The sequence below is a fragment of the Amphiura filiformis genome, chromosome 5, assembly GCF_039555335.1.
Source record: "Amphiura filiformis chromosome 5, Afil_fr2py, whole genome shotgun sequence".
NCBI lineage: Eukaryota > Metazoa > Echinodermata > Ophiuroidea > Amphilepidida > Amphiuridae > Amphiura > Amphiura filiformis.
Window position 1 is genome coordinate 48,850,260 of NC_092632.1, and position 22,939 is coordinate 48,873,198.

At 36.8% G+C, this 22,939-nt stretch overlaps 1 protein-coding gene across 1 annotated transcript in view; it reads left to right on the plus strand.

Annotated features, from left to right (window-relative positions):
- LOC140153291 (chondroitin sulfate synthase 1-like) overlaps positions 1–16,993 on the plus strand; it is a 49,866-nt gene extending 32,873 nt beyond the window's left edge. The window contains 2 exon segments of the mRNA XM_072176000.1: positions 12,082–12,585; positions 12,587–16,993. Of these exon segments, the coding sequence (XP_072032101.1) occupies positions 12,082–12,585; positions 12,587–13,690 (1,608 nt within the window). The 3' untranslated portion in view covers positions 13,691–16,993.
- The last annotated feature ends 5,946 nt before the right edge of the window (positions 16,994–22,939 follow it).

Here is a 22,939-nt window from a genome sequence, read left to right on the forward strand (position 1 = left end):
TTTGGGGATACCTCGAGAGAAGTATGCCTTGTATGTCCTATAATGGTGGATGACTAGCTAATTTCAGTTACACCTGCAGTGCCATAGTACTTAACATGTACCTGGTCACCCACAATTTGTAGTTGTCATTCCAATCACATGTAAGCATTATATGCCTAAATTACTCGGGGTTATTGCCAAATTGGTGTCGCTGAAAGAACAGGCACCAGTCTGATGTTGATTTCATCTTCTGTTGGCCTGTTTGTCATGGAATTACTTGTTTGTTACAAGCCTTAACCTGTATTATAGAGTTAGACTCTCATGCCTAAGTGGGGCTTAGGGTTTCACTTCTAATGGTGCGTAGGATACATAGTCCCAGTATGCAGTGTTAACGTTTCTAGCTATAAATGAGGAACTAATCTCATTTCCTGTGTTCTTAACGGAGTATGTTCATTCCACAGCGGTCCCAGTATATTTCTATTTATGAAGGCCTATTGATACTGAACTTCTACTGACTTCATGTAGAGCCATTTATAATGAGAAAATGAGTCAGAAGTTTTTGGAAACTTGTAATGTAGACCCTACTACAAGTTAAATTCGATTTTAGTTTCAAAACATGATAACTCATCTTCTTTTGATGACTTCCCTGTGTGCATTCACTTGTTGTTGATGTCACTGTAGTGTTCTTTGTTTTTGTGGCATTGGTCCCATGTCTTCTCATTTTGATTGGTATAAATTACTACATACAGCATTTTGCAAAGATCTTTGGCACTGCCCGATTTGGTGCAGTTTATGGCGTAAAAATGAAGTCAGACTGATTCTGATTGCTTAATTGAATTACATCGTCATCACACCAGCATCTCATCTGCCGATCAATCTGCATAGCATCACGTGACGCTGGCATGATTTTATGTGATCTGTTGGCCAGTGTGATAGGTCTTTGCAAAATAGTGTAATGAAGCCCATTTGGCATATGTGTGTATTTGAAGCATTTTTGTAATGCTCCATGCATGTTTTCAACAGATAAATTGAGAATATTGGAATATATTTATTAGAAGGGACTTCAAAGATTGAATTCAACTCTGACAAATTTTCTGCTGGCAGAAAATGATACATAGTTTTCATTATTGCACTGCTGTACTACAAAATGTAGGCCTGTTTCTATTTTGAAATCAATTGCTATAATAGCAAACTTGTTACCCACAGACATAGCGGAAATACAATGTAGACCAAGGCTATGCCTCTTCAATCAGTAGACAAATTATTTATGTGAACTCAAATGATTATGGTTATATCTAAGTTTATATTTAAACTGATTCTTAAGTGTATAATACTTATGACCTACTAAAAAATAGTAGTAGCTCATTGGCATTTCTGTGAAGTCACACAACTCAATGCAATGACAGACATTGCAATTAATATAGACATGCCTTGATAAGTACATTTGACCTGGGCGCATCAACTACAATGTATAGATCAAGCATGGCACCCATTAGCCAGACTGATAAGTGACAGTATCCAGGTCATAAGGCCAACATGGAGAGGTCATGAACTTGACAATGACCTCATGCACCTCACACTTGGAACTCCTAAATATTTAGGCTAGTTTTTAAGTGTGAAGTAATGGAAGGGTGATTGGAAGTGTGGGAGGGAGTCACAATTTCAGAGAGTGGACCACCAGGGACTAGCCCAATTAGGATGTGGTTGAATATGGCTTGTTGATCTTGACAAAATGGTTTACTGGAAGGGGGGAAATGCCAGTGTTAATATTGAGGAAATGATGTTGTTATTAAATAAATCACAAATCTGAAGTATAGAAGAAATGTTGACAAACTTGTATTTTTTAGAAATCGAACTTAGGAAGATATTCTTCGTAACTTACCCCAGCCCTCTGCTTCAAATACAGAGCATTGACATTGCTAGACTTTGAAAAACAACAAGTGCTGATGCGTTTATAAAATGTGTATGAGGATACATATATGCGTATGTAAATACAATACTGGGGATACACCTGCAAAGGGGGATATCACTGTTTAAAAATCACTAATTAAATGCTGCATCGAAGTGGGCTATAGAGGGGGACATTTAGGACATTTTTAGCAGTTTTTCGTATTTACCCCGACCTATTTATTGCACAATGTTGCATGGTGTGAAAATACATAGGTCTAATAATGAATTTCGTCGGGACAACAAGGACGTGGTCCGAGAGGGTAAAGTTTATGCAAATCATCATATCCTCATTCTACATGTTCTAGTTCAGGGTGCTGAGTGGGTGTGTCTAATTAGATGGGGGTGTACCTACACTGTATTGAAATGAAAATATGGTGCATTTTTATTGATATCCCCATATTCATGGTTTCTTACACATGTCCCCATTTTATACCTTTAACTAGGGGTGCTAGTGATTGAACAACAAGAACTTTATTGGTAGAATGATTATTTGATAATTTTTATCTTCAAATATTCCACTTTAGAGCAGAAAGATGCACAGCTCTGGTGAGGAAATGTAGCAGGTGCTGATTAATGGACCTTAGACCTGCTGGACTGTAAATGGCAATTAAAATATAATTTTGGGGACTGAAATGAAAAATTAAGCAAGATTTGTCAATGCAGAAGCAACATATTAATCAGGGGACAAACAATAGGGCTATAAATGCTAGTGACTGAACAACAAGCCGGAACTGGCTCAGTTGCTCAGATCGTGACGCCCTCGAATAGATGCGCGCATGGCTTCGAAGCATTCCCTCTGATCACGATGATGTGCATGGCTGTGAAAGAACCACTCGTCTGCCAGAGCAATTGCAATTGGCTATTGCCAAGAAGGGTTTGCCACATCCAACACTGGACCAGCAAGTTTATTGGTAGAAGAACTTCTTCAACATTTAATTTGATAATGTTCCACAGCAAAAGAGGAAGAAGCAGAAAAAACAGACTGCTATTGCGAGCTCATCTCAATTTTCATTTGCGATTGAGGAAATAGAGCAGGTGCTATATTGTGTGCCAGAGACCGTAAATAGCAATCAAAATATAGGCCCTATTATATGAAAGCAAACCATTTCCGTTTAAATGGAAAATTAAGCAGGAATGATCTATACCGTACAGCAATTGAGACAATCAACAGCCTGCAGTGCAGCTACTAATTCAAGTGGAGCATGGAGGATATGGTTCCTGGATATATCTTGTAGCAAGTTACACAAATGTTGTTTTATGTGATGGTATGGTGTTATTTTTACATTGTCATGTGAGAAAATGACTAGACAATGCAGGTCAAGTGTAAATCACATTGAATTAGTTAGCATTCATCTGCAAAATCATGTACTTTTTCAAATCCATTCTTGACAAATCATTAAAATCAATATCACCAACAACAGGACCAAATTGCATCTCTGCATAGTCCCAAACTCCTACAAAACAAAGCTTCTTGTTAATGGCTATTCATTGTTTCAAATATGTGAAATGAGTTTCATTTTGTTGCAAGAAAGACTTTTTGCCAAATATGCAATATGGTATAATGTGATTTTAGGTGAACTGAAACGACATCATGTAGACCTGTCATAGTGCATCAAAACCTTCTCTTCACATTGGCACCCAAGTTTTAGTTTAGAACTTCAGATCATAAAATGTAGTCACACATTTCACACCCATGTAAAGTCCCAGGTGTCAGTTTAGAGAATTACATTAGAATGTTCGGATTGCACTTTTGACATATATGTGCAGTAATGTTACTATTAATATAAGGTAGGAGGAGATAATGAGTTAAGAAGTTAAAAGGTAGGAGTAGACATGAGTTAAGAATGTGGAAGTGGGACTGGGTGTAAAGGCTATTGATAGCTAGTTGAATAGTACTAGTAGTCATGTGCAAGGAGTAGGACACATTTGTGGGTGGAAAGACCTGATGATCGCAGGTGTTAGTTGCTAAGATACATTGGGGTTATCTTGAATGTATTTATACATTTCCTTCTCTATCTCGCTGATCGTGTTTATACCGAGATCGTGTTTATACTGAGCATCTCGAATTACCGCTTTTTTATTCCCCTGCATTTTCTGTGTTTGTTGCAATCTGTACTTTATCTGTACCTGCTTACGTAGGTCGTAGGTCTGTACCTCCAGATGCTGGGCGGCTTGAATGAATATGTGGATTGACTTCAGATTTCTAGGATAGGTAGGCCATGGTCAGCCTGGTCAGCATATTTATATCTATTACAATTCATGAGCTAATTTGCATATTTGTGTCCAAATTTTATTCTCAAATATCTGGGATCTCATTTGCATGCTGCATTACCTCGCCAACTGTTTGTTCATGGTAGAAACAAGCTGATTCTCTCAGTGAGCCAAGTTGACTTTCCTCTCTGTTAAGAAAAGAACAATCACACATACCCAGCCCACACACCCCTACATGTAACCAGTGGCGTAGCGTGGGTCATATTATTGGGGGGAGGGGCACCGACCATGATTGGGGGGCACCGGGGCTGATGGGGGGGGGGGGACTCGAGCCCCCTTTTGACCATTTTCCTATGGGATTTTGTAAAATTTGAGATCGATTGGGGGGGGGGGGGCATGTGCCCCTATGACACTACGCCACTACATGTAACCGTCGGCAACCATTGACAGTGATAAACCACTTTTAAATACTCTTTACTACCTCCATGTGTAGACTCAAGAGTTTTATTTTACCACAGAGTGGGGATTCACCCTATCTGTGGAAGTTGTCACGAAGGCACACAATGCTGGCATGATTTGTCATTTTGTTACACATGCACGGATCGAATGATCATGATGATCAGCCCTCACGAATATACAAGAATTGAATAGTCTGTGGGGATTAGGCCTACTGGTTTCTACACCATTTCAGTTCAAGCGCATTATAGACTGGGCTCCCGGACCAGGCTTCTCTGCTGGGAACAAAATTTGAAATGAAATGTATTAATTGTTTCTAGTTCATTGTATCTCTCCCATCCTGTATTTATTTTATTTATGAAATTGAAATTGAGGTGTGTGTGTGTCTAGAGAGCGATGATCAAAATAATATCTGTACAGGAATCACACCACTAAATCAAGTTCCTATTCTTTTATGTGTTAAAAGGTACCCAAGAAATCGTCATTTTCTCATGGTTATAACGTCATCGTTCATTCAAAACACCATTTTTCCAAAAGTTTATGATATATTCTACCCTAGAACCAGCATTTTTTTGGTAGTTGAGCGGCTCGGTTTTTCGCAGTGGTGCCTTGAACATGATGTAAACCATACCAAAGCCTACATCTCAGGCCCTCTATGCTGTGACGTCATTTGGTGCATGGAACTAAAAAACCTTCCTAAAATGTCAGAAGTGTAATATTTTTATTATTTTATGCTTGAATGATAAGAAAAACATCCACAGAGCACAACTATCACCAAAAAATGGGCACATCAGCCTTCATTTCAAACTTTTTTTCCATTAAAATGCACCTGGTATGGTCAGCGAATAAAAACACTGGTTGTTATTTCTTCGGTCAGATAGGGTTGGACCTGATTTAGTGGTGTGATCTCTTAAGGAATCAACAATTTTTAAAAAGATCAGTTTACATGATCTTCAACCTTTCTCAACATATCTTGACCATTGAAAGTGAAATAATTCCAGTTTAAGTATGATGCTGACTCAAATTAATGCATCATGTGCATGGCTATCTATGCGCTATCTACTGAAGATAGCAGCAATAAGATATAATAATCAGGCAAGGCCTAATTTTTTGCTTCCTAACATTTCAGATGTTTTTAATTGAGTCACATGACACATAAAGTTGAAACAAAATCATGTTAATATATCCAGATCTATTGTCAAGTAGGCAATGCCATGTACAAGTGCAGCCTGAACCCCAACATCCCTTTTAAAAGCTCTTCTTGTTTGAGTTTTTCTTGATTAATCTTACTATACTTGTAAATAGTCAAAATGCTAAAATGCTTGATGGGTCCATGATGCCCTAGTGATCACACACCTGAACAAAAACAAAATTGAAATCAGGCAGATTACTGCATCCTAATAGGCCTAGCAAAACTTAGCCATGTCTCAGAGTCGGTTATACGGCCTCGACAAAACCCAAATTTGTCAGTTTATAGGCCTTTCTTGTGCAAGAAGAATGTTCTTGACTAGCTGATTAATATTATTTGCAAGTACTTTAGCATGATCAAGTTCCAGTATATGAATTTTTCAAGTAAGCTTAAATTTTCAACAATTCAGTCTACAAGCCATTTTGGACCACACTTTCCAAATCCCACAGCCAGCGACCCCCCCCCCCTGTAATGTCAATTTAGCAGAAAACTCACCCACAAACAGACAAAAATCACTAAAACCATGTGCAATCTGATTAAATATTGTTACACAGTGTAAACTCTCTGTCACGGAGAGTCCATAGCCACAAAAGTGTTTCTATACCATGGTATACACATGAAATTAAGGAATCACACCACTAAATCAAGTTCCTATTCTTTTATGTGTTAAAAGGTACCCAAGAAATCGTCATTTTCTCATGGTTATAACGTCATCGTTCATTCAAAACACCATTTTTCCAAAAGTTTATGATATATTCTACCCTAGAACCAGCATTTTTTTGGTAGTTGAGCGGCTCGATTTTTCGCAGTGGTGCCTTGAACATGATGTAAACCATACCAAAGCCTACATCTCAGGCCCTCTATGCTGTGACGTCATTTGGTGCATGGAACTAAAAAACCTTCCTAAAATGTCAGAAGTGTAATATTTTTTATTATTTTATGCTTGAATGATAAGAAAAACATCCACAGAGCACAACTATCACCAAAAAATGGGCACATCAGCCTTCATTTCAAACTTTTTTTCCATTAAAATGCACCTGGTATGGTCAGCGAATAAAAACACTGGTTGTTATTTCTTCGGTCAGATAGGGTTGGACCTGATTTAGTGGTGTGATCTCTACACACCCCCACCCATTCACACTCAGGTCCATCCATCAAGAGAGGTAGCTCACATTCGTCAGTTATCTCTTAAAATAGATTGGTCTCTGGAGCAACCAAACAATTCAATGTAAATATCAGCGTGTCAAATTCACTTCCAAGTCTATAATGGTTTTTTCGCCTCACAGCCTGCAGGAAGAGCATGGTCATAATGGTATTTAAGTGTCCAAATTTAATTCCTACCATTTGTACAGCCTCTAGGTCCATACTACAGATAGACTGCAATGGCTGGTCAACACAATTTCATTCTACCTTGTTTATACACTTTCTCTACCCATTGGATGTCTCACTTCCAATGGCATAGTTAATTGACCCTCATTAACAATCCTAGCTCCAAATTTGACCTCTAGTTATGGAGTATGAGTTTTTGTACCCAATTATTCAAAGGGCAATCTTTTAGTTAGTTAATATAAAGGTTAAAGAACCGTGGTCCTGGCAGATGAGCATATCAACTGCTCAGTGCCAGAAGTGGGCAATTGCTATAGCTGCCATGTGTAGATGAGTACAATATACTGTATGTAAATTGCCAAATGTTCACAGAGCGGCTATTGTACTTTCACACTTCTGGCACTGAGCAGTCAATATTTGAGATCCTAATGAAAAGGACAGTTTTGCATGGGATATCAATATCATGCAACAAGATATCGCCTGTAAATTAAAGTCACTTAATAAAATCATTTTGGAGTTTTTGTGAAGAAATGCTGCCAGGAAATAGCTCAAGTCAATGTCAACAAAAGGGTGAAAGATTTGATAATTTGGAAATGGTTACTTCACAGGAAGTGAACTTAATTTTCACCTGGGAAAAGAATCATATTAGCATCCAATAATTAGTCTTACCAATATGAAGTAGAAGTTATGACCATAAATAATGTGTAATGTATTAATGTAATGTAATGTAATGTAAGGCCAAAAAAAAAAGGTTGGTCTCAAAGCTCACGAGAAATTTAAAAACAAATGCGAAATGCGATTTTTTATTTTTTTTATTCGACTTTTTTCATGGTATTTTGGAAAAAAAAAAGTCTGATTTTCGCCGATTTTAAATTAAAAAATTTCCGCATTTCTTTATTGTCAAATCGTGCGATTTTACAACGCTAGCAGCAAGCTTTGAGACAAACCTTTTTTTTTTAATGCCTAATGTAATGTAATGTAATGTAATGTAATGTTAACCTAAATACAGATATTATATAAATTCTTCGCCTGTTTGTTAGCATCTGGTGGCCAAGGTCATACAACATAGAGGCCCCTACATGCCAGTGGCTGCCAGGAAGTCCAAGTCCAGATTTGTTTTGTTCTACAATAGTTGATAGATAGCTAATTCTCAGAGAGTATTTACAGTTTACATGTTGGGCAATAGACTGATGAACCAGGCTTACATAATAATGCAAAACAGAATAAAAAAAAAAAATTATTATGTCCTCTTTTAACCCTTTCACGCACTGTGTCCTCATAGGACGGATAATAAATGCACTATGAAAAATGTATTAATACCCCCTCATCAATGTGCAATGTTGCATTACAATGTCAAGACAGGGCAGTATACACTCTGAGCTTTTATAAATGCCTACAGGCTCTATTTACCCCCAGGCACATTTCTACAATTGGGATTTTACAGCCATGGGCTATTCTTAATGATCCCTGGATTCGCCAAATTTTTTACCTGTTTTATGACGTAGGAAAGTGATTACAATTTTTTATTAGTATTTATAAATGTTATAGAACATAATGGAAACAACTATATTGTAACAAATATTTTAGAATACTTGAAAATAGTGAAAACACATGTGTCCTCAAATGAGGACACTGCGCCATTGTGGTGTCTTACTATAGCGCCCTTCCGTCCTCATAAGAGGACACTGTGCATTTACAGAAGTAACATTTACCATGGTGGTATAGGAAAATACATACATGTAGAATGAAATAGGCCTACTACAGAGTGAATGTTATAATAATTGTATTTCAACTTAAGTTATTGAACTCTAATTAGGCTAGGAATAACATCTAGTTGAATTTAAATTCTAATTTACAAGTTGTAATTCATGAAATCTAATTCACAAGTTGTAATTCATAAACTTCAATGCATTTGTATGCATGTACATGACTGAAGACAAGTCACTTGTTTCTGTTTTTTGCCTGAATTCCTTATTTTGTAAAGTCCAATAATATTTCTACATCATTTTTAGCCCAAGTTAGTTACATTTTACCCCAATTTCTCTATTATTTCAGAAAATGACTTAAGTCTTAAGTTTTTCTATGTAGATGTAGCATGTAAATATTTGTAAATATTGACGTCCTTGTTGCGCAGTGTCCTCATATGAGGACATGTGCATAATTAATTAATGGAACACCGCCTAAAAAATTTGACACTGGGTATGTTCTTGTAATCCCTTTAGATGTAAAATAACACAATATAAAAATGTTTGTGAATTTAAAACTTAATTCGTGCATGAAAGGGTTAATTACTTAATTTTAAAGCAAAATGTATTGGGAAGAGCTTGGAACATGCACATGATGGGCGTATTTGTCAATCTCAACTTTTGAGAGGAGGTAGATTTTGGTTAATACATAAATAAATTTGCTAGGCTGTTGTCAAGGTGGGTTGGTAAATGATTTGTATTTGGTATTCATTACATGGTAGGCAGGTGAGAGAAGATGGATGAATGGCCTGACCCAGGTAGGATATCATGCCAAACTCAGCGTGTTATGCTAGCAGCAAAAACAACATCATTTCCATTGACACAGTTCAATTAATTACATTTGCTAATCAAATCTGACATGGTGACCGTACTTTGCTGAAGATGAGGTTTGATAATCCACAGATCTTTCTTTCCATGATCTGTGGATATTCCTATGTCTATGAAATGGTCAATTAAAATGTATGATATCTGAAATCAAACTTTGTCCTTTGCATTGATCTCACAAAGTTGAATTCAATATAATAATACCAATAGTAAACTGATGTGTGTTTAAATGTCATTGCCATTGCTGACCAGGGGAACCATCAGGTATTGCAATATTTTACAGTGTATACACTGTCCATCAGAATTTAATTATCTTGTCTGCTGTTAAGCTTACACTGTGACAAATAGTATTGAATTGAAATGGGCATTGTAGGGTTCAGGGCCCTGCTGACAAATTCACATGTTAATTAGTCTTCTCAATGAAACAAACAAGCAAACATTTCCTGCAAGCAGCAGGCCTGCTCAGATCATAGTTGCATACCTGTGTAGGGCCCTATGTGTAAGATGGTCTATAATATAGACAAATCCGATGAGCCAAGTGACGGTCAGGATTAAGTCGGCCATAGCTAGGGGCCATCTGCGCCAAACTAGCTTTTGTTTGGAATGCGATCCAAGACGCACACTATCGCGAGCGCATCGGAGCGAGTAGTACTTGCGCCGCGTCACTGGAGCGGTAAACACTGCACGCCTGTGATACTGGCGTCACGTAAAATGGATGGAAGGCCCCCAGCTACGGCCGCCATTGAGGTGTAGGAATATGTCAAGTCGGATTTGTGTATACCGTAGATGGTGTAATTATGGATGCTGTTTTTATGGATGGAAGGATGAAGACTTCGGATGGATGCATGCAAAAAATTATTTTTAGCATTAGGTCAATTAATAGCAATGACCTTTGCGGCTACAACAATTGAATATTGTTTACCTGCTGTCATCTTCAGTGAAGAATGCAATGGTTCAGAGATGCTCCAAGCATGTGTGAATAGTTCATAAGCATCCAACAAAGTATAAAATTGGGTTATATAAAGAGAGCATTGTTTTTGTTATCCATGGAAGCAAATAGGATTTACTGAGGAACCTAAGTTCACCTCCAAACTTGGAAGTGATATTTCTTAGCATCCACAAACTTAAATGTTTGAATTGATAAGAGTGTGTACATTATTACAGCAGTTGGTGTTCATCTACAGCAGAACAAAAGTTATTGGGGAATGAAAACTACCAAATATCAAATCCCCTCTCAGCTTCCAAGTCTGGTTCACAGAAAGTTCATAGAACTTTCTACTTGTGCTCATTTAAATCATGCCAATGATGGCAGTGATGCTGCAGTAGTTTCAGCAGTACTAATAAATCATAGATCAGGTTAATAAGCCATAGATGTATGATATGATCACTTTTTAATTTCCCACTAGAGCAGACTGTCTTCCCAAAGTGACAGTCTATTATTTTACTGGAAAAATATCTGTGGCTCAGAATACTTTGATTAAATTGTTTCTAATCATGATCCATAATATAATGTATGGAACTATAAAATCCAAATGTTTCTTTGGCCTATCTGTTGTAATTTATGACCAGTTGTATTGTGACTCTGCAGTTATTAAAAATACATTGTGATTAGCAATGTTGTGATATTTTTAAATATCATAGCATTCCCAATCACAATGTACTTTAAAAACAAAGTAACTTCCTTCTTGTTTTTCTTGGTTTGGTTTTGTCTCTTTGATTGGTTTGTTGAGGGACTTGTACATGATTTCTTGCGCACCAGTCCCAAACACTTCCAATTCTGTAAGCTTTTAGTTTTTTCCCTTCTATTATAATTAGTTTATTGGTAGCATTCCTTATATACCATGAAAGTATAAAGAGTGTCTCTTACCACAGATACTTAAAAGGCTGTGGTTGAAGTATCTGTGCTCTTACTTTCATGCTAGTGCAGGAAAAAGTAGGTTACTAGAATATCAGGCACCTTGAATTTACTTAGTGTTACCTAATACTACTAGACTCATGGTCTATGAATAGAAATGTCTGGGAATGGTGTAGTCCTGGAGTGAAGCCTACCCTGTGAATCATAATCATACATGAATATGGCCCAAGTGTGTTGCTATTAGATCAAGGGTGTAATTATGGTAATGCTTTGTGTTAGATGTACCAACATCATTCTCTACACAAGAACATTATGATTGCATTTGGGAGTGGGACTATTATTACCTGAAGTAGGTAGCAAATCTGGTCAATTGACAGCCTGTGTTTAAAGTCAGTTCAAGTTAAATGTCTTTGCACTATTATTTTAATACAGAAACATTGCATGTCTATGGAAATACTATGAAAAGTTTAATGTCATATCACAGTGTACTTTGATTTCAATATATATTAACAGATTTCCTCTCTTTTTTCTCATCTCATTCACAGATGCAATCTCTATTTTACAACAATTACAGCAAGTCTGACCATGCTTTCACTGGGAATCTTCAGACTCCAGAGGTACACAAAGCAATAACCTTACATCCCATCAAGAAGCCTCCATATTTATACAGACTACACAATTACCTACACAATGTCAAGATAGCAGACTTGAGGCTCAAAACCATGCAGCACTACCGGGAAATCCGGGACATGAAACTTTTACTTAATGAGGATCTTGACGAGCCACCGGTGAGAAAGATCGATGGCGAGGTGCGGACTTTAGGGCTACCATCGGGTTTAATGAAGTATTCACCCGATGGATATGAGGATACCATTCCATGGACATTTTTTGCAAAGTATTTGTATCAAGGCAATTCTGACAGTCCTCGTCGGGGGATCAGCAAACCTATCCAAGCAGCTTTAGACGATATTGTCATGCAGGTCATGAGCATTATCAATTCAAATTCTATGAAAATTGGAAGAACTATAGACTACAAAGAAATTCTATATATGGCTATTCACGGTGGTGCCACAATTTGGAGCAGACTATGTGTTAGATATACTACTTATGTATAATAAGCATAAAGGCAAAAGCAGACGATTACCTGTCAGAAGACATGCTTATTTACAACAAGCCTTTGGCAAATTAGAATTTAAAGACTCCGATTACGATGGAGATCTACTTAACGAAGGGCCCTCAAGTGGAGGGTATCAGAATAGTTTATCTCTATTTGTTGGAAATAAACCAAACAATGTGGATTCGTTGATGACTAGAGCACTTCTACCTAGTTTCACTCTATCTGAAACGATACATTTTGTGCTTCCATTAGCTGGTCGATTTGAAATTTTCCAGCGTTTTATGCAAAATTTTGAGAGAACTTGTCTGTCGCCGGGTGAGAAGGTGAAACTCGTAGTGGTGCTATTTAAAATTCCTGTGGACGATCCTTCGGACCAGATCGTTAGTGTAGTGGAAAGCTATCAAACCAAATATCCTAATGTAGAATTGAAAGTGCTTAGAGCCATCGGCGAATTCGCCCGTGGTCTAGCGCTAGACCTTGGTGCTTCACAATTTGCTAAAGATGCCTTGTTATTTTTTGTGGATGTAGATATGTATTTGACACCTGGATTTCTAACCAGGTGCCGAGCGAATACCAAACGTACAGAACAAGTGTACTACCCTATAGTATTCAGCCAGTACAATCCTGATTATGTGTACCGTGGCGAAGAACGGACAACAAGCCAAATAGCGGTCAGTAAAGAAGCAGGATTCTTTAGACACTACGGATTCGGGATTGTCTGTTTATACAATGCAGATCTCAGTACTGTAGGTGGTATGGATTCTTCCATTATTGGATGGGGGATGGAGGATGTAGATCTGTATCAAAAATTTGTAGCTAGCAATATAACAGTGTTCCGTGCTCCTGACCCGGCATTGGTGCATATATACCACACGGTAAAGTGTGATCAGAAACTAGAAGCCAAACAATATCAGATGTGTCTAGGTTCAAAGGCAAGTACCTATGGTAGTAGTAAGCAGCTGGCCAAAGATGTGGAAGAGATCAAGAAGAAACAGACAGAGGAGGCAGATGTTGCAGAAGATCCAGCAAAGAGATAGCGAAGGCAGAAGTGGGATTGGGGTATACTGGGTAGATGTATTAGACTATTACCAAAGTTTATGTCACATATTGGAGTATTTTTCCTTTTATACACACCTGATGTGATGGGTTTGTCCACAGATTGACAAATGTAATACAGTGGTGTGCATCAGTTGTGCACAACATACTTAATGCAGGCCAAGTAAGAATGGTCAGTTAATTCGCTGTCGTAGTGCACGTTAGACTATGACTGTTGCTAGGTCAACTGGGTCACGCTTTCTTTGTTACGAACCACTGATTGAAATGATCACAACACAAAGCCTATAGCATATCCAAATTCGGAACAGGTGTATGACCCCATGCTTGGAGCAGTAACCAATGGTTACTAACATGCACTACGACAGCGAATATAATCTTGACACGCAAACTGGTCAGTTTTTGAGCCTTTTGAAAATGTGTACCACTCATTGATTATACCCTGGCTTGTTATGAAAATGACCATCCAGGTAAAATAGTCATGAGTGAGCTGTTTTTTTGCAGGGCGTACACCATTGTAAAAAACAATAGGCTCATGGGAACTGCTGGTATGATACAGACAAGTGTTGTTTACTTCTGGTCATCTCCCTAATGTTCTTGAAAGATACAAGTGTTACATTTCAAGAGCAGATGTTCCTGACATACACAGCCAGCTAGCTAGCACTCTGGCCTGCTCACCACTGCCTCAAGTGACAGATTCCGCTCTAAATATCTATAAATGCAGATCTATAGCTTGTAAATAAGGTGGCTCACTAAAACAGTTCTTAACCTACATGAACAAGGTGTATATGATTCAAAAGTGATGCCCCTAATACAATTTCATATTCAAAATTCTGGAGGAAAAAAAACCCTGAAAATCTTCCTGACCCTTGCAGCGCAGTGTCAAGTTAAAATCATACCCAAAACTATTTGCATCCCACAGCCAACCTTAAAGGGGAAAGGTGAAAAATATGATGTCATATGCAGCACTATGATTTGAAATACATACATGGGTAATTGGAATCTAGTTAAGGGTGGTAAAAGCATTAATCATGTAGGCCTACAGAGTGTCAGTGGGGGAAATACTTCAGTATGTTGTACATGTAGTGGCAGCAGTCTGTGTTAAATTGCACCTTTGAACTCTATGAATAATATGTGAAAGGGAATAGTAGTTCTGTTCAAGATATATCTGTCTATTCTTGAAACGTTTTGTCATAAGTTTTGCCAATTAGATAATCAAAACATAGACTCTATCAAAACAGTCGCAAGCCTATGAAAAGTGGTTTTAAGCATCAACTGGATTTAGGCTGTATAAAATAAAAAATTTGGTTTTCATCTCCGCCTACATTTTTTCTGTAGATAGCTCCATCAATTCAGTGTGGTGATAAAAAGGTTAATTTCAACACCTGTTAGTTAATGAAGTTTTTTACCCTTCAGAATCTTGAAACATAAAGTACCGCATCGTTTTCCAAGAAAAAGGATTACTGTATTCATTCCATTAACCGCCCTGGGCACTTACCAAAGTCATTTTGGATGCGTTTAATAGATTTGTAGAAATTATTTCTACATTGTTTACATAATTGCATACGTAAAATAGTGGCCCAAAATATGCATCCATCATCAGTATGCCATATGTGTCAGGCCATGGATTCAGATTTGCATGGCAGGTAATAATATCCCAGTTTGCTTGTTGTAAAGTCACTGGGTGCTTATAGGGGCATGGGCGGTTAATGGAATGAATACGGTACATCTGATAGCAATGCCAATTTGCATTGGGAAAGTAAAAAAAGCACCTTTCATCTTGTCAATTCATAAAAGTCCTCCGTACGAGAACCAAAGAATTAATTTTATGCTGCCTATTTCCTGAGATGCGTCATTTCTCTAAGCAAAACTTATTAGAAAATGCACACAATTATGAACTATGCAGTATTACTCATCTCAATAGGGATGCTGGCAAAATCAAGTTATATATATATACAAAGAGCGATATAAACATGAAATTTCCAGAAATTGATACAGGATTGTACATTGTGCCACATGAATCAAGTTTTTAATAACATATCAACTGTGGTCTGTGGTTATAAACAAACACATGATTCCAAGAAAGACTACGTCAAAGACTACAGTATCTGCATTCCCTTTAGCTTCCGTTTTTACCATAATGGTGTAGGGAACAATTGTTTTTATGCTAATTTAGGATAGACTGCAACCATTACTAGATAAAATATCTTATAAAATAGCCCTAAATTGTGACAATGTAGAACTGGATGAATAGAAATATAGAATGCACAAGTTACAGTTAGGTTAAGAGTGTGTAGAGTAAGCATTTTTATCATCTTTGATCCCATTCACACTAGCAAAATTGCTTCATTCAATGAAGATTGAAAGTGAGATTAATCACTGTGATGCATGTCTGGAGATTAAAATCACTTCATTTGATGAAGCTAGACTCCATTCGATTAAGCAAAAGAGGTATTATAATGTGAACATATGCCTATGCTTCATTCAATGACGCAAAGTGCTGCATGTGTTTCCAGTTGGAGTACTTTGTCGCTAAGCTCATTTTGATCTCTAAGTTTTAATGCCAATTAATGGTAATGAAAGGGTATCTTCATTCGACCCCGGTTAAGCATGTGAACACACGCATAATTATCAGCGTAGATTAAATATCTTCATTGAATGAAGGTATTTTCTAATGTGAATGGGATCATAGATGTACTTAACTGTCTTTTATTTGATAGTGTTTTTTCGAGAGTAAACTGGAGTTCATTTAGCTACCATGTGTTTTTGACATCAAATTCTCAGCCTGATCTTCTCAAGAAACCATAGGTTGTCAGTGATGGAAACAAAATTTTTGCACATGTGAAAATCTGTCATTATGACTATTATCTGTGGTTTGAAAATTGGCATAATTCTGCATTAATTTGGTACATCTCATCCTGGTAGCCAAAAGAACTCCAGTTGGGACTCTATTGAAATGAGTGTCAAATAATTTGGGTTTTTTTTTGTCATTTGCATTTCAAGGGCGAATCCCGTTAAGATATCGGTGACATGTGTTAACAACATTGGATATGGTCACATCACAAGGTGTAAATGCATGTACAATGTACTAAATAATTTCAACTGATATTCTTAGACTTTGACCCTGTTTACACACAGAGAAGTAGACTTCAATTGCAGCATCAAATTCAGATTACGATTAAGAATTAACATCAATTATTTGTTAACGGGGTGTTTACACGGTACTCGACTTCAAAACAAATTGTGAATTTGACTTTCACATCACTTGCTCATGAATGCTTCATATAACCATTGCATGTTTGTTTACACTGCAAAAGTTTAGTTTGAATACGACAAAAGTTGCTCTGTTCGTCATTACAAGTCAACTTCTGAAGTCAAGTTCAAAATGCAGGGACCCTGTTTATACACGAAATACAGTTTGTCCTCTCTGAAGTACAAAGTGACAACACGCACGTATACAGCGTGTAAACAGTGCGTAGTGCTGCATCTGTGCTTCAGGTATGCGTACCTTCAAAGTTGGCACAATGCGTACGTCCGCGTCGGTACTTTGTACTTCAAAGTAGACTGACTGTAGTCAAATCAACTAAAGTCGACTTCAGGATCTGTGTAAACTGGGTCTTAGTCCCATTCCAACCTTGAACTGCAAATGATCTTTGAAAAACAAAAAGGTATAAAACTTGAACATACAGGTGAATTCTTGTGTGATAGGTTCATGTGATATCAATTGTACATAATATTATAAATAATTTATACAATATTTTGTATGCTTTTATTGATATTACATTCTAGCCTAGGATGTTGCAGTCCATTGGTTTTATTACTATCTTCACAAAAGAGTAAATTGTGCATTCGACCACATCACCCACGTCATTGTGGGTTTTGCTTACGGAGCAAGCGCCAGTCTTGTCAGGTTTCCAGACTGATTTGGCAGCATTATTATATACCAAGAAATGATGTACATGTAAATCAAAATAGTGGTACCATGTGTATGTAAATCTGATACTGTGATGATATTCTATCCAGTGGTGTAACCAGATGAGAAAGGGTAGAGGACAAACATGTGTCCCCCAGTCAAGATACTCTACTGGGATGTCTCTAATGATCTGGTATTCAGATACATATTCATGGAAAAAGTTATGACACACATTGCCAACTTTTTTTGCATCCCCCCTCATTTATTATCTTTGCCCTCCCTGCAGACCCATCAGTAGACCATTTCTGTAATTTCTGAAAGCCTTTGTAGAGCCTTCATGATTGAAATAAAGACAACATCATCATGAATACACACACCATCACTGCACACTCTTGACCAGTCAAACGCAGTGGTGGCACAAGGAATTTTTTTCGGGGATGGGGGGGCAAAATCAACTAATTTTGCACAAAATTGCAAAAAGTGAACATTTTTGTAATTTGGGCTTTTTACTGGGGGGGGGGGAGAGTTCTGACAGGGGCATCCCCCCATACCCCACCTGGCGCCGCCACTGGTCAAACGTGTGCAGTGATGATGAGTGCATCATTTTGCAAAGGATTTCTAGATAAACTGAACAGGTGAATTGTGTAGTTGTGGTTACACCATTGGCACTACTGCAAACCAAAATGTGGTGTGATGGGAAGGTGAAATTCCAGGCAACTTTACTTAGAGGGTGAGGCATTCAGTATTAAATAATGATCTATATATGTATATTACATCTTTATATGAAATGTAGCGTTATACAGATTATGTTGCCAAGTTATTAGCAATGGTAGGTGCCAAGTTCCAACATTATCCAAAAAGTGTGCTCTTCTTTTCTTTTTTATAAACAACAATACATTTAGGGTACAAGTTGTGACTCTGGAGTAATAGATCATGGTCATTAATTAAGTGTTCTCAATGGTGTATTTAAAGTGGTAGCAATTCCAATTCTACAAAAAAAAAAAAAAAAACTCACTAGTACATGTATATGTATATATATATGTGATGCGATCAAGCAAAATCAGTCAGAACTCGGAAATATTGATTTTGAGATATAGCCCAACATATTTCTTCTTGTTTCCTGTTTTTGAAACTCTTTTAATTGCTCATATCTTTGGAACTAGTTGTTCCATTTCAATGGGGTTTAACCGTTTTCTGCAAAATGCAGCTTTGTAAATGGTTTTAACTATCCTATTCGAAACTGAAAATTTAATATTTCCGAGTTCTGACTGATTTTGCTTGATTGCATCACACATAATATTTTGATACCTATAGCACATGTTTAAGTGGGGCTGATGCTGATTGCCACTCTTTAATTAAAAGTGTTTTTGAATACTTGTGTGAGTCGAAATTAGTTCCAAATTTGGTTAAATTCACTCCCCACCCCCTGCAAAAACAAACAAATGGAATTTGATGCCGATTGATACAAGCATCATTATACAATGCAAACAAATAGACTGCATTCTTGACTTGAGTCCGGTCTCTGTCTGTCTCAGATTCAATACTTATAATGTACTTACATGTCTCAGATTCAATGGGCTATTCCAGTTGAAATCCAAACACCCTCTGTTGAAGACATGACCTTAGCCTTCCACACAGGGGTGTAGATTTCAAATGGAGTTGCCCATTCAGGTAACTCCCATTTGAAATTCTCACTCCCTCTGTGGATGATTAAGGCCATGTTTTCCAAGGGTGTATGAATTTCAACTGGAATAGCCCAATATTGCTGTACTTACATTTGCTGATGAAAGTCAATATCTTAGTGTAAATACAATTCAATTTCAAATGTTCTTCATATATCAAAAATTGCTGAATTCAAATGTCCATTATTTATTATAAAAAAACTTGAATATTTTATATGATGGTGAACGATATGCTGCACAGAACTAAACTACTAATGCATTTTAGACTTGACTAATGCTGAACATTTATATTTTACATTTTTTAAACAATTTTGTCGTATGTTATGGGAATTACGTATTTTTAGCAAATTCACATTTATATATAAAATTTATGGTGTGGCGTTTGATGGTAGACACACCTGCCTTACAACTCCCAGCTACTTAGTACATTTATCTGTATTTTGAAGAAAATGAATTATAAATTATTACTTATAGATTCAGATGGCATGAGATTAATCTGTGCATATTTTATGTAAGTAACTGTAATTTAATATTTTATTGTTACACTTCAGCAACCGTGTGTGTTGAATAGCCTTGTCAAAAATAGTGAAAAAAATATCTAGATATTGTACAATAAAGCTTTCTTTGAATTGTAGGCCCATTAAATGCACAGATTCAATTGAATGAACACAGCCTGACAAATTTTTTTCGTACACTGGGTGATGTATGCCACCGTGTGCGACTGTGGAACGTTAACAAAAAACTACCACTGCTCCACTGCTATCACATATTTTCAAACTGTCTAAAATCGCTGTGAGCATTATTCCCCTCATTTGATACCATTGACCATAATTTTGGACTGAGGCTGATTGTATATATGATCGCGGTGGATCAAGTACAGCTGTTGAAAGCTGTGTTCATTCAATGTTAAACACATTTCCAGAATGTAATTTACTATGCAAATCACAAAAAGGTCATACAATTTAAAAAAAATTATAATCATTGGTTTGTATCGGCCAAAAAGTAGCTCTACATTGTATGTGGTGCTTATTTATATACAATCATGTGAAATATTTAAAATTGGCAAATTGGGCTAAAATCATGAAAATTCTTGTCATACCATAGTCATCACAAATAAAGTGACATGGATTCAAAGGAAAAAATAACACAAAATCCACAGCTACCATACAGGTTAATAACCTGCTTTGGAAGATAGTAGGAAGGAAGATTCCACTCACTGTCATCATGGTCATTATTATCTATCCTAATGAATTTGACTCTTTTCAATTAATATAACAAGGCTCTGTTCAATTAATATAGACAAGGTAGCTTCCCTTGACGTAGATGTTGGTACATTAAAAATTCAACTTGCAAAGAATTAAGAATTTTTACTAAGTAGTGTAATTTTTAATAATTTTATCTGTAGCAAGAAAGTGAGCTCTATTGTTAAAGAAAAGGTCAGTAATATTATTTTCAGGCTTTCAGATAATTCATTTTGACCTAAAAAAAAACCTTGGTGAAGATGTTAACATAAAAATTTTTTATTTTATCAATTATTTATTAAACCAACACAATTTACTGGTAGGTTGTTTAATATTGGGACACAGTCAGGAAGGAAGGAAATAGCAAGTGTGACATTTTTCATTTTTGGCACGGTTGCCAAATGTTGCACAAATTTCCAAAAATCCGCCCAAAATATAAAATCACTACATGTTCAATTCGCTGGCAGATCCGCCATGAGCTGTTGTGGCGTGTGGTGGTGAACTCAACGACATGTAATCGTGGTGCTTGGCGCTGGTTCGAATCCGAACGGTTCTGATTTTTTCTCTCCTTTATTATAATGCCAGTTTGTCTGAGCTTCATTTCTTTAATCAAAATATAACTTATCAGATATCAGTTTTATAGGAAATTTTGAAACAAAATAACTTATAACTAACAAATAAGTCTAAAATTGTATTATTTTATGTTAATTTTATCCAAAAATCCTTTAAAAAAAATTCATATGTTATTTTTGTAGCAAAATTCACTAAAGGCTAAAATTAATTACTGTTCCGCTGAAGCGTAAAATTGCCCAAAGGTTGTGAAATTGGGCTACCAAATTATAGGTTTGGCAACCCTGCAGATTCATAGACACCCTATTTACACATTGGCTTGAAGTATGATATCCTGTTTATTCATTGTTCATCTGGATATATTGGTCAATAGAAGATGATTTCACTTTTCCCATATATACCAAAACTACACAACAAAGGCAATCAATCATTCATAAAAATTCACATCATAGAACAAATACTGCCAAATAATTTCTGTTAAGAGATTCATTAAATTGTCAAAATTGGTTATAAGTTAATCTATCATGGACCACCATTTAAAGTCGGCAATTCAACACACGTACATATTGATATCTGTAGCTTTCCAGGTGGGCCATTACGGATTTGTGACAACAAAATGTATGGGGGGAAATTTACACCTTTGTTAAAATACTACAGATGGATGTAAATGGTATTAACCCCTAATCTGCCAAATTGAACAAAATCTAACAAGGAAAACCACTGCGCAATCCCCCTAAGTCACATATACGCACAGAAGCCAGCAAAACTCCTGTGGCTACCGGTCAGTGATCCTGTGGTTTGGACGAGAGGGTACAAGGTTTGAACCGGGGGTCTTTGTTCATCGTCTCTCCTTTTCCATTTCATCTTTCCCTCCCCTTCCGATAGCTAAAAACCTATTGGGGTCTTACGGTTAAGGTAACTGTGGTAATTGTGATACATGTACCTGTGGCCAAATATATTGGTGATTTCCGCTATTCAATTAGTACTATCATGGGTATTAATTAGTAATGTAGACATGGTCATTACACATGCATACTCATTAATTAATATCTACACGCACATTGTATTATGGGGTTTACTGGCAAAATCTGTATGCTGTGTGTTTGGCAGCTAAAATTGCCAGGTGTGTCCTTTTTGGGTCAGGCAGTACTGTAGGTTATTTTACTGGATACATTTGGTGGAACACTTTGCTATTGTCACATACACTTTAATCATTTTATGATTTTGTGCACGAGTAACACAAGGGTTTGTAAAAATAATGATAGAATTAGAACGCTATTCACCAGAAATGGTCCCCTCTTAAAGCAGTCTGAAAATGTCTTCTTATTCATGTTATTGACTATATTCAACAAAGGTGACTTTAAAATATTAACCCTAAGCATCTCCCAGCAGGGTTCCACTTTGTTTTAAAATTTTGCATAGCAGTTTTTGGCTAATTCATCATAATCAGGATACTTCCATATATTAAAGCACAATAAAAAGTGCTATACAAATGCAAAATTGGGTAGCAGTTTAATACTTCAAAATAAGGAGCAAACAGCTATGCGATACAGCCGAATTCGAACCCTGTCTCCCAGGCATTTTGCCTGCCTTTTTTTTTCTTGGCTTAACACCTATGCAGAAGCTGTTGGTCATCTTCAAAAATTCACACCTTCCCCATTCACAACAATTTCCCCTAAATAAAGTTTTGTGATACATCCTGGCCAGGATCTGTGGTGTAAAGAATAAATTCAGGATGGGGTTTATATCACAACAAACATGGTTTATGGTTCATTACAATTGGTCGTTATCATATTTACAGACCTACTTGAGTTTAGCATACATGTG